The following is a 14,931-nucleotide window of genomic DNA, read 5'->3' on the forward strand; positions in this document are numbered from 1 at the left end:
AGATTAAGCCAGAAAATTTCTAAATTTATGTGGCTCTAAATTTCCCACAGTAAGTTTTTTTTTCTTGAGGATTAGCAGAATCACTGGATGATTGGACACCCTCTCTATTTAACAATTACCCAAGAACCACATTAAAGAAATATCATGGTTTAAAATCATGATTTAAGTCTTAGCGGAAAAGCGAAATCAAACATCAGTTCGCTGCTGCATTTACATTATTTTTCTTCTGTAAGAAACATAAAACACTTTTCATCAATCATATAAATATGTTTTATTTGCATATCAGTACACAGTATTTACATAATAAATACCACAGTTGATAATAAATAAGAATGCGAGGTAGAAAAACAATGTCAAGACTAAGGATGTACATCCTAAAATCCTTAGTTGTTATTGCAAAGTCCCTTTTCCATAAATAGTGCTATGGATATAATTAACAATTAAAATTGGTGTTTTAAAACAATCCGGTTCCTTCAATCCATGCTAATATTTAATAGGAAAACACTCCCCAATTGCACACATACACACGTAACAATATACCACTGCAAACATCCTATTTTGTGTTGTAATTCCCATACATAATAACTTATCACAAAGAGTCATCAGTGGAAAACCTTTCTGTTTCATTTTTTAATGCCAAATGTGTATTTTTTAACAAACTGGAAGCAGTGTAATAGGAGAGCTGAACATCTGCACTTTGGATATACATATATATATTTGTTTACAAATTATTCTACTTTGTCCATAAGAAACATGTCCTTGGATTGCCACATCACAGATTAATAGATAGCAAAAATTGATCTTCCTGGTTTATCAATTTACAACTGTCCCATGGTAATTTGTCTGAAGTGGTGTAGGGTTTCCTGCCTGGGCAGGGAGTTGGACTAGAAGACCTCCAAGGTCCCTTCCAATTCTGTTATTATTATTATTAGGTAATGTTAGGAGGAAGTTGGGTTTTTCCCCCCCAGATAAATATAGTAGTTATTACTCAGGATTGGATATTGATAGGAAGGCATTTGACATCCTGGACCACTGAAAAACATATCCCACAGTTCTCTGCATTTAACAGACGTTCTCCAATAGCTGGCCATTAAAATCCTATAAAGGCTGTAAGGTTTAGTGGATGCCCAATCTCAGTCTGAGGATAATGAAGGATCGATTTCCCACGATTTAAGCCAAAACAACAAGCAGGTTTTAGATGACCCTGAGAAGCAGTTGACGATCCGTTTTGAAACAGCAATTGTGGTTGACAGATTTGGGTAATAGTAAAGAAAAAAAAAAGAGATTTGATTTTAAAAAAATGGAAGTATCAAAAGTAATGGAAATGCAGCATAAGTTCACCATAGAAATCTCTCCAGCTCTTTCCAGAATTAAATGCAATGTTGGGATTCAGCCGGTTCTCTCTAGATTCGGGCGAACCGGTAGCAGCGACTGCAGGAGGCTCCGCCCACCCACCCGGACCTAACGTGCGAGCCTGCGCATGCGCAGAAGGCCACGCGAACACTCACATTTGGGAACCGGCAGGGAAGGTAAGTGAATCCCACTGCTGATTAAATGTCTATCCCTGTCAAATCCACCACTATTTTGAGGAAGAGCGTGTCATCTTTGAGGTAGCTGGGAATCTCAGCATGGCTGGCAAACAGAGGGCTTCCACTGGCCACATTGAGTTTCTGGTGAGGTTGCTGAAAAGAGGTGCTTTGAGGGTCTGGGAGGAAAGTCTCCATCAGAGGCGACTTCCTTCGTGTGGGATCCAAGAGAGAGAAGGTGACCTTCTGTCGGAAAGGCCAAGGCAGAATGTCATCATAAGGCCCTTTGGCCAAAGCCAGGAAGAGTGAAAGGTGGCCACCTTTGCCTACACCATCTCCATCAGGGTACAGTCGGACGTAGAGGCGGTATCCGAAAGGATGGGTGGCGAAAGCCGGAGAGAAGATGGAATGCCTTTTCCCGCTTTTGGCATCTTTCAGGAGTTTGGAGAAATTCTCTACTTTCCAAACCAAGATTCCATCAGTGCTGGCCAGCTCTTGAGTGGATGGTACAGAACCTTTGGTACCATGAGGGCTGTTACGCGTTTCCTGAGAATTTTTGAGCAACTCCTCATACTGGGAACAGCAGTGCTGGAGGGTTTTCACATTGGAGACTTGCTGATTCAGCTGCCGACGCAAAGATGCAACCATCAGCTCCAGGGCCTCCATTCGCAGCTGGACAGCTTCGACGTTTAGCGAAGGGCCACCCTAGAAAAGGAGAAGATAACCTCACATCAGGGGGAAAAAAACACACCAAAATTGGAGGCACAAAACCAAGTCAGTTCTCTCCCCCCATACCACTGTTCTCAAAAGTGCTACTGTTTTCCTCTTAACTCAACTGCTTTGCTCATAGTTTCTAAACCAACAGGACCTTACAATAAAATCACCCTTTCTCTAAGCATTGCATTCTGTGTTGTGGTCCACCAGCAGCCTGCTGAGCTGGCAGCGGAGTTGGACAGTGAGGAGGCTGGAGAGGACAATGGGCCAGTCCTGGAGTCAGGGGAAAGCCCAGACGAGGGCTCTGCATCGGAGGCAGAGATGGGGCCAGGGCCATCTGGGAGCAATGCCCGGACTCTGGAGTTTCCAGAGGCAGACAACAGAGAGGCAGAGGAACAGGAGGAGCCTGTTCCTAGTGCATGTATGCGAACAGCTGCCAGAAGTCAAGAGCAGCTAAAGCAAAAAGGACGACTTGGGAGTAAGGCCAGGAGATGATTGGCCCCTCCCATAAGGTTTAAAAGAGCAGCAAGGGCTCTTGGGCTCTTTGTAACAAAGCAACATTGCTACATTGGTTTCTTGTCTCCTGTTTCTGAACTTCGTGGGATTCTTGCCAAGAAAAGCCTTTGGCAGCGTGCCAAGAAAAGCCTTTCGCAGAGTGCCAAGAAAAGCCTTTGACAAAGATTTGTGATAAGGCCAAAGGACTTTTTCTGAAGGACTTTGTTTTGGACTTAATTTGGACTAAACTGAGAATGAAGTAATTCTCAGCTGTTCTAATAAAATATGTTTGTTTAGGACTGACTGTGTCTGGTAATAGCTACTTGGGCCTAGGTCACAACTTTCTGAGTGGCATTTGTTCATGTTGCGCTTCCATGTTTTGATTGAAAATCCTCATTTTCTCTTGAGGTTCCTCAAAGTTCTCTTCTTCAGTCTTTCAGTGCTTCTTTCTAGAATTGGCTAGGTTCTCTTTGGAACCTAGTGGCAACTTAAGAATATAGAAGGGTCCACATAGTGTCCAACCAGAAGCATTTTTAACTCCAAAAAAAAAAAAAAGACAAGAGTTCATGGCTTGAGGCTGTGGCCTTTTGTATTGTTGCTTCCCAACAACTGATATTTAAGATCTCTCTGTGATTCAGGCAATAGACTAGAAGCTACATGACCCCTGATCTGGTTCCTCTGATGTTCCGTGAATTCTCATCGTTCACGAATGTGTCCAACATTTAAATTAGTATCTATAACCTCCCGTAATGATCAATTAAAATTGACCATTGAACAATGCATTGGAAAAGAATTAGGCTTTCAAAGTTTATTCAGTAACTTACCATAATAGGGGCAGTGACGCTCCAGTGCGCTTCCTTCTCTTTATTCTCATTTTGGTCTTCAGGAATCAAAGTAGCATTTTTTGTAGTTCCGATAGGTGCCTCAGGGTGGCATAAGTGCTCCTACAATTCAAAATCGGGACAGCATGGTTCAAACTAGGGTTTTTGACACTTGATCAATGACTCTTGACACATAAATCAGACTGAGAAGTTATAAAGGCTTCCAAGTCCAGGACACAGTTTAAATTTTTTAACTCACATGGCTTTCTTCTGACAAAGATTCCAGGGAGTTGTACATTAGTAGCCAGATAAGTGTACATTAATTGTACATTAGTAGTCAGATAAGCCCTTTTTAGGTATTGCTAGTCTAATGCCTTCATAACAACAATACATCAGTTTGTATCTAGGATACACTTTTCTCAGTCTTTCTTTCATAAATTGTCACATAGTTCTAGCCCTTTCCTCAAGAAAGATATGATTTTTTTTAAAAATCCAGGAAATACTTCATTTAACCATTAACTTCATTTAAAACATATGAAGAACGGTTGCTGGATTTGGGTATGGCTAGTCTAGAGGAAACAAGAACTGGGTGGGGGACATGATAGCAGTCTTCCAATATCTAAGGGGTTGCCACAAAGAAGAGGGGATCAAATTATTTTCTAAAGCACCAGAAGGCAGGACGAGAAACAGTGGATGGAAACTAATCAAGGGGGCCTCTGGTGGCTCAACGGACTAAGTCTGTCTGTTATTAACACAGCAAGTTCAAGTCCCACCAGGCCCAAGGTTGACTCAGCCTTCCATCCTTTATAAGGTAGGTAAAATGAGGACCCAGATTGTTGGGGGCAATAAAAGTTGCCTTTGTATATAATATACAATTGGATGAAGACTATTGCTTAACACAATGTAAGCTGCCCTGAGTCTTCGGAGAAGGGCGGGATATAAATTCAAATTTTAAAAAAAAAAAGGAAAGAAGCAAGCTGGAATTAAGGAGAAACTTTCTAAAAGTGAGAACAATTAACCAGTGGAACAGCTTTGCCTTCAGAAGTTGTGGATGCTCCTTCACTGGAGATTTTAACGAAGAGACTAGACAGCCACTTGTCTGAAATGATATAGGCTCTCCCACTTGAACAGGGAGTTGGACTAGATGACCTCCAAGGTCCCTTCCAGCTCTATTCTGAATCTGAACCTGAACTGTTGGGGTTTTATTACCAATATTTTTCATGATAGCAGTAATAGTATTAATTATGAAAATTGCCATCACACTTATGGACCAGTTTATAACCAATATCACATTAAATCTTAATGAGATATTAATACCTTTTTTAACAGTGAACTTGAGGGCTGATTGAAAAGCAATAAAAGGGACTAAGTTCATTGGAAATACCTGGTATGATTTCAGAGTTCCCGTCCACCTGCAGTCAAAATTTGGACAGGCAATCTGTGTATCGAGAGCATCGTTCTCTGCTGCTTTGTCACTGTGGAACTGAAAAATGAAAGATTCAAGAAGTCAGATGACAATGATAAGAGTTGATCATGGTAACATTAAATCCATCCCCTCCCTTCTAACGTCAACTTCCAGCACTACTATGATCTCTACCATTAGGTGAACTGAGATAGTAATGCCAGACAGTAGATCCTGAGAATTAGTGGCAAGATGTCCCAAAGGCCACTTCCTTGTTTTGTCTTTGAAGACGTTTCGCTTCTCATCCAAGAAGCTTCTTCATCCAGTCAGAGCTGAAGAAGCTTCTTGGACGAGAAGCGAAACGTCTTCAAAGACAAAACAAGGAAGTTCATTGCTTCTTGAAAAAGCACATTTAGGACCTAGATCTGAGAATCTCCATAGATATTTAGTGGGAAGATCTTATAGAAAAGGGTGAATGTCGTATAGACCAGGGGTCTTCAATCTTGGCAACTTTAAGACTTGTGGACTTCAACTCCCAGAAATCCTCAGCTGGCTTTACTGAGGAATTCTTGGAGTTGAAGTCCATGTCTTAAACTCCACAAGTCTTAAAGTTGCCAACGTCGGAAACCCCTGATATAGATGACTGTAACTCTAAACTCTGTAGTGGTGATGTATCTTTTGCCATGAGTAGTGAAGATTCACCTTGATCCAGCTTTTGTCCCCTTCATCCTACAGGCCATCTTTTAAGATACAATTCCTCCCCCGCCCCCCACTGGATGGAACCTCCATTATGCAAGTCAACCATGTGACTTATTTTGGCTTAGCAATGGAGGTGCACTCATGCCTTGTGGGGCACATTTTTGAGAACATCAGGAGACACCTCCCCCACCTCCCGCTAGAACAAACCATCGGCCCATCTAACCCTGCTACGTTTTCTGACTTTACACGGCTACGCTAATTTCCAAGGGAGACAGAATTCTCTAGAGCAGGGGTCTCCAACCTTGGTCCCTTTAAGACTTGTGGACTTCAACTCCCAGAGTCCCTCAGCCAGCTTTGCTGGCTGAGGACTCTGGGATTTGAAGTCCACAAGTCTTAAAGGGACCAAGGTTGGAGACCCCTGCTCTAGAAGCGGGGTCTCCAATCTTAGCAACTTTTAAGGTTGTTCAGGTCTGAGGACAATTACATTGAAACTCACCTCTTTGAGATGCAAGACCTTCTTACACGTAAGGCAGGAGACTATTCTCTCTGAGTCCCTGAGGAAGAAAAGAAAGGAAAAGGTGAACTGAGTGAAAATCTAACAGAACTGTGGGCAATTTTTAAATTCTTGTCACACACAAAACCCTTCCAACCACCTGCTGCTTCCATCCTTCAGCACATCCTTCATTCCACTTATCCTTTTGGCTCTTCCTTTATACTTAGGCAAAAAACCTCAATTTTGTGATTTGATTGATCAAATCCATTTCATTTTGGGTCTGTCCCTCCTTAACCAGGAAAATAAAAAATAGTGCTCAAGGCATCCAGCAATTAAAACTCAACAGATGGGCAGAATTTTGAGGAAAACCTCCGTCATTCGTCAAATTAAAAACCACCAGGGCATTTGAATACAGAGGTCAGGTTCCAAGTAATGCACCCATCCCAAATTGAACTCCGAGGCATTTCGTTTCCTCAAAGAACAAATTTATTTAGATCGGGGTGTCCAAACTTGGCCCCTTGAAGAGTGGTGGACTTCAACTCCCAGAATTCCCCAGCCAGCATGAGCTATAAATATGACCAATTGCTGGCTGGGGAATTCTGGGAGTTGAAGTCCACCACTCTTCAAGGGGCCAAGTTTGGACACCCCTGATTTAGATACATCATTGTGGCACTAACTAGTGGAAAGCCAGTACAATACAGAATACGAGAGATTTTTTTTATATACATAGATTCTGTATTTTTATATTTATATCTGAAATGTAATACAGATTATGAAAATACAGACTCTATAAATACCGCAGGGGAATAACCCAAAAAAATGTAGGGAATTAGAACATAGATTGTACTGTAATTATAATTGTTATAATTATATATTTATAACATCATTAATAATTATGATTTGATAATTACTATGAATATAGAAGTAATTAAGGTAGTAACTAATTAAGGAATTTATCTGGTGAAAAAGTATGTATTAAGCAGGCAGACGCCTGAAATTGGAAAAAAAAAAGCAAAGTAAGAACTTAATTCACAATTCATTCCAATCTAGAGAAACGGTGGCTGACAAGTCGTCAGTCCCTATTAAGATCAGAACCAATACCATCGGGAGAAAAATCTATCTTTTCTTTTATGTACACTGAGAGCATATGCACCAAGATATGGATATGCACCTTGTGTGTCCAATCACACTTGGCCAATAAAAATTCTATTCTATTCTATTCTATTCTATTCTATTCTATTCTATTCTATTCTATTCTATTCTATTCTATATGCCAAACAACTTGATGGCACATAACCAATTAATCACTTTTGTGTGTATGTCTATCTAAGCTACCGTTAAGAAAAGGACACATGGCTGCGACCAAAAGGGCTCTTTTGCCAATTATTACCCGTAAGAAGAATTCAATTCTGGGAATTGGAATCCACCCACCTTCAAGCTGCGTAAGTTGAGAAACGCCGATCTAAGCCTAACCATCAACTCGCCAAGTCAGCAAACCCGTGTCACAAATTCGTGTACCCAGGAACGCAACACACAACCCAACCGGCAAATCCAGATGTACAAAAAAAGTCGACTCCCCTCTATACGCCTCCCACCCCCACCCTCCGCCACCGGCGGCGGATTTAATTCCAGTACAATTTTCAGCCTTCTCCGACCGCCTGCCGGACCCTTTCGAGTTCTGGCTGAGCATGATGGGGCTCGTAATCCGAAAGCTTGAGGGAGACGGGGGACGGGTAGCCACCCCCCAGGTCGCGATTCTCCCTGCCTTCCCCCCCCCCCCAAAAATCCTCCTTGCCCCTCACCTGAAGAGTCCTTTCACGCATCTCCGGCAGTAGCGATGCCCGCATTCCGCCTGTTGCGGGTTGGTCAAAAGGAAGCCGCACGCTTGGCACAGCAGCCCGACTTTGCCCAGGGGATCCATGGGCATCACGGAGCCGCGGAGCTTTCCCATCATCCACGAGCCGAGCTGGTCTCCCCAGGCGAAGTTTTCCAAATTTATCTCCGGATCGATCTGCCCCGCCCGTCGATCTGTCCGTCCGTCCGTCAATCAATCAATCAATCGCTCGATCTATCAATCAGTCTATCTATCTATCTATATCCCTTCCCTCTCTCCCGTTCCGCTTCGTAATCCGACTCCGCTGGCAGCCAGGCGGGCGGAGGGTTTTTATATACGGCGCGCCCGCTCGACGCGTGAGTCATCCGAAAGACGCACGAGGGAATCCCAGGGCTCCGAGCCAGCTTTCGTCGGGGCAGCCGGGTGAGGTTGCGTGCTGGAAAAGGACGGTGGGCGGAACCTCGACGTGGGGGGAAATGCCTCGACTTGCCCGGACTGCGGGAGACGTGCAGGAGACGGAGCAATGGGGGAAATGCCGCTTGGAGGGTTTAAAAAAAAAGAGAGAGAGAGAGAGAAAGGAAAAAGGAAAGCGAATATCTAACAATCCAGGAAGGGGAAATTAGGCGAGGGGAATAGGGCGGAAAAAAGAACTCCAAGGGTGTGAAGTGGGAAATGGGTTGGCCAAGAAAGCGAATCCTGCTTCGCTTTCACGTTGTCCTACCTCGCAGGGGTTGTGGGTTTCAATTTTTTTTACTACTGGTTCTGTTGGTGGGGCATGGCTTGATGGGCATGGCTTGGTGGGCATGGTAGGGGAAGGATACTGTAAACTCTCCATTCCCACCCCATTCCAGGGGAAGGTTACTGCAAAATCGCCGTTTCCTCCCGATCAGCTGGGACTCGGGAGGCAGAGAATAGATGGGGGCCGGGCCAATCAGGATTTTTACTACCGGTTCTCCGAACTACTCAAAATTTCCGCTAACGGTTCTCCAGAACTGGTCAGAACCTGCTGAAACCCACCTCTGGTTGTGGGGATCGGAAAGTGAAGGCGGGGAGTGGGGTGGGAAAGCGATCTGTCTGCTGTCCGGGCCCTCCTTGGATTCGTTTTCATCAACATCCTCTTTTAACGACCGCCCCCCCCCCAATAATCCTTTGCGGGGTAGAGTCCGGTCAACTGAATGGAGCCGAGTGTTTACTGGCCGGATGCCCTTCCCTGTCACCAATCCTTGGATTTGCTTATTCCTCCTATCGATTAGGAGGCTGATTTGCCCTCCTCACACTATCCTACCTCGCAGGGGTGGGGTGCCAGTCCAATGTTTTCATCACCATACCAGGTGATTGACCCTTTCGTACTCTAGTGCTACAGCTCCCATCATCCTTAGCTGACATGGTTATAGGTGACCACTGCTTCAGAAGTGTTCAGGGGGAGAGCAGGCTATATAGGAAGTGGCAGCAGGGCACCCAAAAAGCCAGTTTTGGCACCCACACTAGTGATTTACACCATCCTTTGGAGTGGGTGGCCATGATAAATTGGCCTTACTAAATCTAATCAATCATCATCTTCATCCAGCTGTGGAATTTTAGGTTAGAAAGCCTGTCCTCATTACTGCAATATACAATATACAATATATACAACCTGGTTGATCTGGATGCTAGTCTAGAATAATTGTCATCAACGTTGGCAACTTTACATTGTATACAGGGACTCCCAGAATTCTCCAGCTAGCATATGTCTAAGGGAGGATTAAAACCGGTGTTTCCTAATGGCTAGTTTAATATCTTCCCCTTTTACAGCCCACTGGGTCTTGACTGTGAGAGAATGACCCCCAAGTTCTCTCACAGAGTTTTTGTGGCAGAAGAAGAACCTAGAACCTGGCTCTCCCTGGTGCCATCCCAACATTTCTACTACTAGACCAGGCAGGCTGAGAGGGAGAGGAGCTGGCCCAGAGATCCCCAGGGATCGTATGTGGCTGAAGGGGAACTTAGAACCTGTGTATCCCTGGTGCCAGTACAACATTTTCACCATTAGACCACGCTGAGAGGGAAGAATTGGCCCACAGTTCCCAAGGGAGCATCCATGGCTGAAGGGGAACCTAGAACCTGGGTCTCCCTAATTCCAGCCCAACTCTTTCACCACTGGGCAAGGTTGAGAAGGAAGAACTGGCGCACAGTCCCCAAAAGAATTTCCATGGCTGAAGGGGAACCTAGAACCTGGATCTCCCTGATGTGAGGCCAACATTTTTACCACTAGATCATTATGGGAAAAACTGGCCCACCGTTCCCAAGGGAGCATCCGTGGCTGAAGGGAAATCTAGAACCTGGGTCTCCCTGATACCAGTCCAACTCTTTCACCACTGGATAAGGTTGAGAAGGAAGAACCGGCGCACAGTCCCCAAAAGAGTTTTCATGGTTGAACCTAGAACCTAGATCTCCCTGATGTGAGTCCAACATTTTTACCACTAGACCATTGTAGGAAGAACTGGCCCACCATTTCCAAGGGAGCATCTGTAGCTGAAGGGGAACCTAGAACTTGGATCTTCCAACTTCGATTCAAGCATCTTCAGTAGTACCCACCTTGGTTCTCCATAATCCCCATTCTTACAATGTTGTCATATGATGAGATATCTATCATCATCATTAACTGGAAGACCCATTTCCCCATTCCTCACCACCCTATTATAAGGAAATCCTGTCCTCCTTTCTCAAAACAGTGCCTGGACATGACGAAATCCAATCAAGGTCAATGATATTGATCACAGAATTTTTTAATGTAAAGCACTTGCATTAAGGAGATTATCCAAACCGATCCGTTATTTAGAATGGTATGATAATTTGATGACGTTAACGTTAATGTTACATCTCAATCTAGTTTATGCCTATACAAAATATAGACTCCTGGGGAGAAGGAAGCCCCACATTGGAAGTTAATTACAGGGCAATCCTGAGTCAGAAAAAAACCTGACCCCTCATAAGCACAAGCTGGAATTAGCAGGCTGATGGTTTCACTGAAACTTTGATTTCTTTTTGCTTTTTTATAAAGGAAATAAGTCCCTCAGATCATTTGTCTCTCCAACGCTTTCTGGAGAAATTAGGGGAAGGAAAAGGAAAGGAGTACTCTGGCAATATATCTGAGCACAGCTGTTTTTTATTATTGTTTCGTGGAAATGATTCATTCTATTTTTTTTTTTTTTAATTCTTGGTTTGCAAAATAAATAAGCTGTATTGTTGGAAATACTCCCCTTTAAGTGGATGATTCAACCCATTCCCCCCTTTTCACCAACTTTGCGTGTTTGGAGAAGAGTTTTTGTTTTTTTTATTCACTGGCTATATTCTTTTAAAAAAACCTATATTCACCTATATTTCATTCATTTTCACTGGAGCTACTACTAAAAACGTAATTAAAGGGCTAAAATTGGTCACAAGCCTATTCTTGTGATGCCCTCTTTTGAAATCAAACGGATCAGTTCCTGTATCACTCTGAAAGAAGCTTCTCCAGTTCTGACAGGATAGTGGGGAATGGAATCCTGTCAGAGCTGAAGAAGCTTCTTGGATGAGAAGCGAAACGTCTTCAAAAAGAAAAACAAGAAAGTCCAGCTGCCTACTGGGGAAAAAAAAAGCACCTTTGCGACAACCATGACCTGGATGACTGAGAATCTCTACAGACGCTGAAAGATGGTTTGCTTAACCACAGCTTGCTGTCTGAACCATGTTTGCTTGGATTCTATCAATGTGCTAAGCCAGTGTTTCTCAACTTTCTCCACTTTAAAATCTGTGGGACTTCAACTCCCAGAATTCCCCAGCCAGCTGGGAGCTGGAAATCCACACTTCTTAAAGTTACGAAGGTTAAGAAACACTGTGCTAAGCCACAGGTATCCCCCATCATCTCATTTGAGGGGGGGCTACATCAGTGGTGGGTTTCAAATTTTTTTACTTCCGGTTCTGTGGGTATGGCTTGGTGGGCGTGACAGGGGAAGGATACTGTAAAATCTCCATTCCCTCCCACTCCAAGGGAAGGTTACTGCAAAATCCCCATTTCCTCCCCATCAGCTGGGACTCTGGAGGCAGAGAATAGATGGGGGTGGGGCCAGTCAGAATTTTTACTACCGGTTCTCCAAACTACTCAGAATTTCCGCTATTGGTTCTCCAGAACTGCTCAGAACCTGCTGAAACCCACCTCCAGGCTACATCCCTTCTGTAGCCCACCAAATTGCATCACTGAATGTGACGGTAAAATGGCTGGTTTGGAATGGCCTGGTTTTTAAGTTTCTCAATTGAGGGTGGGGAAATGGAAACACAAGGTTTATTTGAGATGAAATGCTTCCATCCTTAAAATTCCCTGCCCCTAAGTCCTCTGGAGAGCTGGACCGAAATATTTAGCTGTGCTAGGAAAGTTTGCTGAGGTGGGGTGGGGTGTGTTCTAAAAAAAAAAAAAAGTCAAATAGTGGCCACAACTATTTGATCAAATCCAAATGTCACGACACACATGTCAAAGGATGGGGCTTCAAGCATAAGGTTTTGGATTTTTTTTAGATTTGTGTGTGCGCTTTTAATCTTTTTTAGGTTTGTGTATTTTATATTTGTTTTATTTTTTAAAATTATTGATTGTTTGTATTTCACCCTTCTTATGCTGATCTAGAACTGTAGTAAAAGACATAACCTTGATCATGTTGCAGGCGCCATTTTGAGTTGTTTTGTCCCAGCTACGGACGCCTTTGGGCTCTGCTCTGAATGCCTTCCAATAGCTTGGCTGATTAGTGGAGTGAGTTTGTTCTCGCTTAAGCCATTCATCGTGTGGCTGATCAACACACAATCAGGACTGTATGAAACTAATCCCATTCTGGTCTCGGCAACCATTTGCTTTTAATAAGCTTGCCCCACGAAACAGAGAAACTGAGTTTTGTTGCTTTGCAAGATGGGCAGGGAGCACAGCATTGGGAAAGCAGGACCATGGAAATCCAGACTGAAATTCACAACTAGCTTTTGGTGAAATTTCCTGACGGAACAATTAATCAGTGGAACAACTCTGCCTCCAGAAGTTGTGAATGCTCCAACCAACACTGGAAGTTTTTAAGAAGATTTTGGATAACCATTTGTCTGAAGTGGTGTAGGGTTTCCTGCCTAGGCAGGGGGTTGGACTAGAAGACCTCCAAGGTCCCTTCCAACTCTGTTATTCTATTCTATTCTATTCTATTCTATTCTATTCTATTCTATTCTATTCTATTCTATTCTATTCTATTCCACTCCACTCCACTCCACTCCACTCCACTCCACTCCACTCCACTCTATTATATGCTATTCTAAATTCAGTGGGCAATGGTGGGTCATTCCCTCTCACCAAAGCTTCATGGAACTTTCAAGAAGATAATCCCTTGGATATTTGGGAGGAAGGATGAGGGGGGGAATACATTTAGAAACCGATATCCCCCCCCCCAATCCTGGTGCAATATCTGAGAAGATCAACGCAGCACATAGTTATCTGTGCCCAGTTGTTTTTTTTTAAATTGAGGACCTAAATTATGTAGTCACGGCCATCTTGGCTTATTTCTGACTTCCTGTATCCAGAAAGAAATTTCGTCATGCAAAACGACCTCACAAAGATTCCATGGAGATAATATTAGTTAGAACATTGCAAAACAGATACAGTACAACAGTCAAGCTAGCTCAGGGGTTTCCAACCTTGGCAACTTTAAGACCTGTGGACTTCAACTCCCAGAGCAAAAGCTGGCTGAGGAACTCTGGGAATTGAAGTCCACAAGTATTAAAGTTGCCAAGGTTGAAGACCCCTGAGCTAGATGGTCTTTTTCTTCTCCCCCAACATCTGGACGGAGGGCAAACATCAGCCTGTGATCAAGGGAAGGAGGTGGAAAGTTTAAATTTCGTCTGAACCTGGGAGTTTTTTCCTCCATCTCTCCCTGCCTCGCAAGGTGGTTGTGAGGATAAAACCAGAGAGGGGAGCATTCCAGTAAAGAACAGATACAGATCTGAAGGGAGTAGGTCAAAAAAGTCAAGATGTTGGCTACAGCCATGTAATCAAAGCCCCTTTCCCCATCTTTTTACTGTCATTAGATCTCTTATATGACATTAGATCAGGAGAAAGATCTCCTGTATGGAGAACTAGTGCAGGGAAAACACCTCAGAGGGAGACCACAGCTGCGATATAAGGATATCTGCAAGGGGGACCTAAAGGCCCTGGGAATAGACATTAACAACTGGGAAACCTTGACCTCCGATCGTTCAGCTTGGATGCTAAAGACGCAGCATGGCCTTCTCCAATCCGAAGAGACATTTGTTCGGCAGGCAGAGGCAAAGAGGCAGTTCCGGAACCAGCGAAATCTGGGGGCTGGGCAGGGGACAGAAAGTATCTGCCCTCAGTGTGGAAGGGATCGCCACTCTCAAATTGTCCTTTTTAGCCACACTAGATGCCGTTTCCGGAGCACGATACCATAGTCTTTTGAGACTGAAGGATGCCAATAGAAATAGGGACAGGGGATGGGGAATTTTTATTTATTTATTTTTATTTATTTATTTTGTCACAACAGTATATATAAGCATAAGCATGAAAGTAACTATATAATATATAAGCATATATATATAAGCATAAGTAGGTAATAACTATATTGATTGGATATAATGAAAGAGAACAATAGGACAGGAACGGTAGGCACGTTTGTGCTCTTATGCACGCCCATATAGATCTCTTAGGAATAGTAGATAGTTTTTGGTTAAAGATTTTGGGATTCCAAGCATTAATAACTCTGTTACAGAAGTCATATTTTCTGCAATCAAGATGGAACGGTTAACATTAAGTTTAAATCTATTGTTTGCTCTTGTATTGTGATTGAAGCTGAAGAAGTTTTCAACAGGAAGAACATTGCAATAGATGATTCTATGAGTTAATTAATTAATTCCTGTGGGTTCCCATGAAACAGGATATCGGTGTAATAAATCCA

General features: G+C 43.3%; 1 protein-coding gene across 1 annotated transcript; it reads right to left on the reverse strand.

Moving 5' to 3' along the window:
* Positions 1-274: 274 nt before the first annotated feature.
* On the reverse strand, positions 275-8,269 carry LOC131189602 (TNF receptor-associated factor 2-like). The gene is made up of 5 exons (XM_058165793.1): positions 7,953-8,269; positions 6,154-6,211; positions 4,941-5,039; positions 3,560-3,679; positions 275-2,231 (listed from the first exon to the last, which is right to left on the reverse strand). The coding sequence occupies exons 1-5, from the start codon at positions 8,102-8,104 to the stop codon at positions 1,551-1,553; spliced, it is 1,110 nt and encodes a 369-aa protein (XP_058021776.1). The 5' UTR covers positions 8,105-8,269; the 3' UTR covers positions 275-1,550.
* Between the last annotated feature and the right edge of the window lie 6,662 nt (positions 8,270-14,931).

The sequence above is a fragment of the Ahaetulla prasina genome, chromosome 2 (assembly GCF_028640845.1).
Source record: "Ahaetulla prasina isolate Xishuangbanna chromosome 2, ASM2864084v1, whole genome shotgun sequence".
Taxonomy (NCBI): domain Eukaryota; kingdom Metazoa; phylum Chordata; class Lepidosauria; order Squamata; family Colubridae; genus Ahaetulla; species Ahaetulla prasina.

Excerpts from the sequence above, each read along its gene's own strand:
- LOC131189602 (XM_058165793.1), bottom strand. The coding sequence starts at position 8,104 with ATGATGGGAAAGCTCCGCGGCTCCGTGATGCCCATGGATCCCCTGGGC. Across the intron at positions 6,212-7,952 it reads TGCGTGAAAGGACTCTTCAG|GGACTCAGAGAGAATAGTCT; the intron begins GTGAGGGGCAAG and ends TTTCTTCCTCAG. Across the intron at positions 3,680-4,940 it reads GAACTCTGAAATCATACCAG|GAGCACTTATGCCACCCTGA; the intron begins GTATTTCCAATG and ends TTTGAATTGTAG.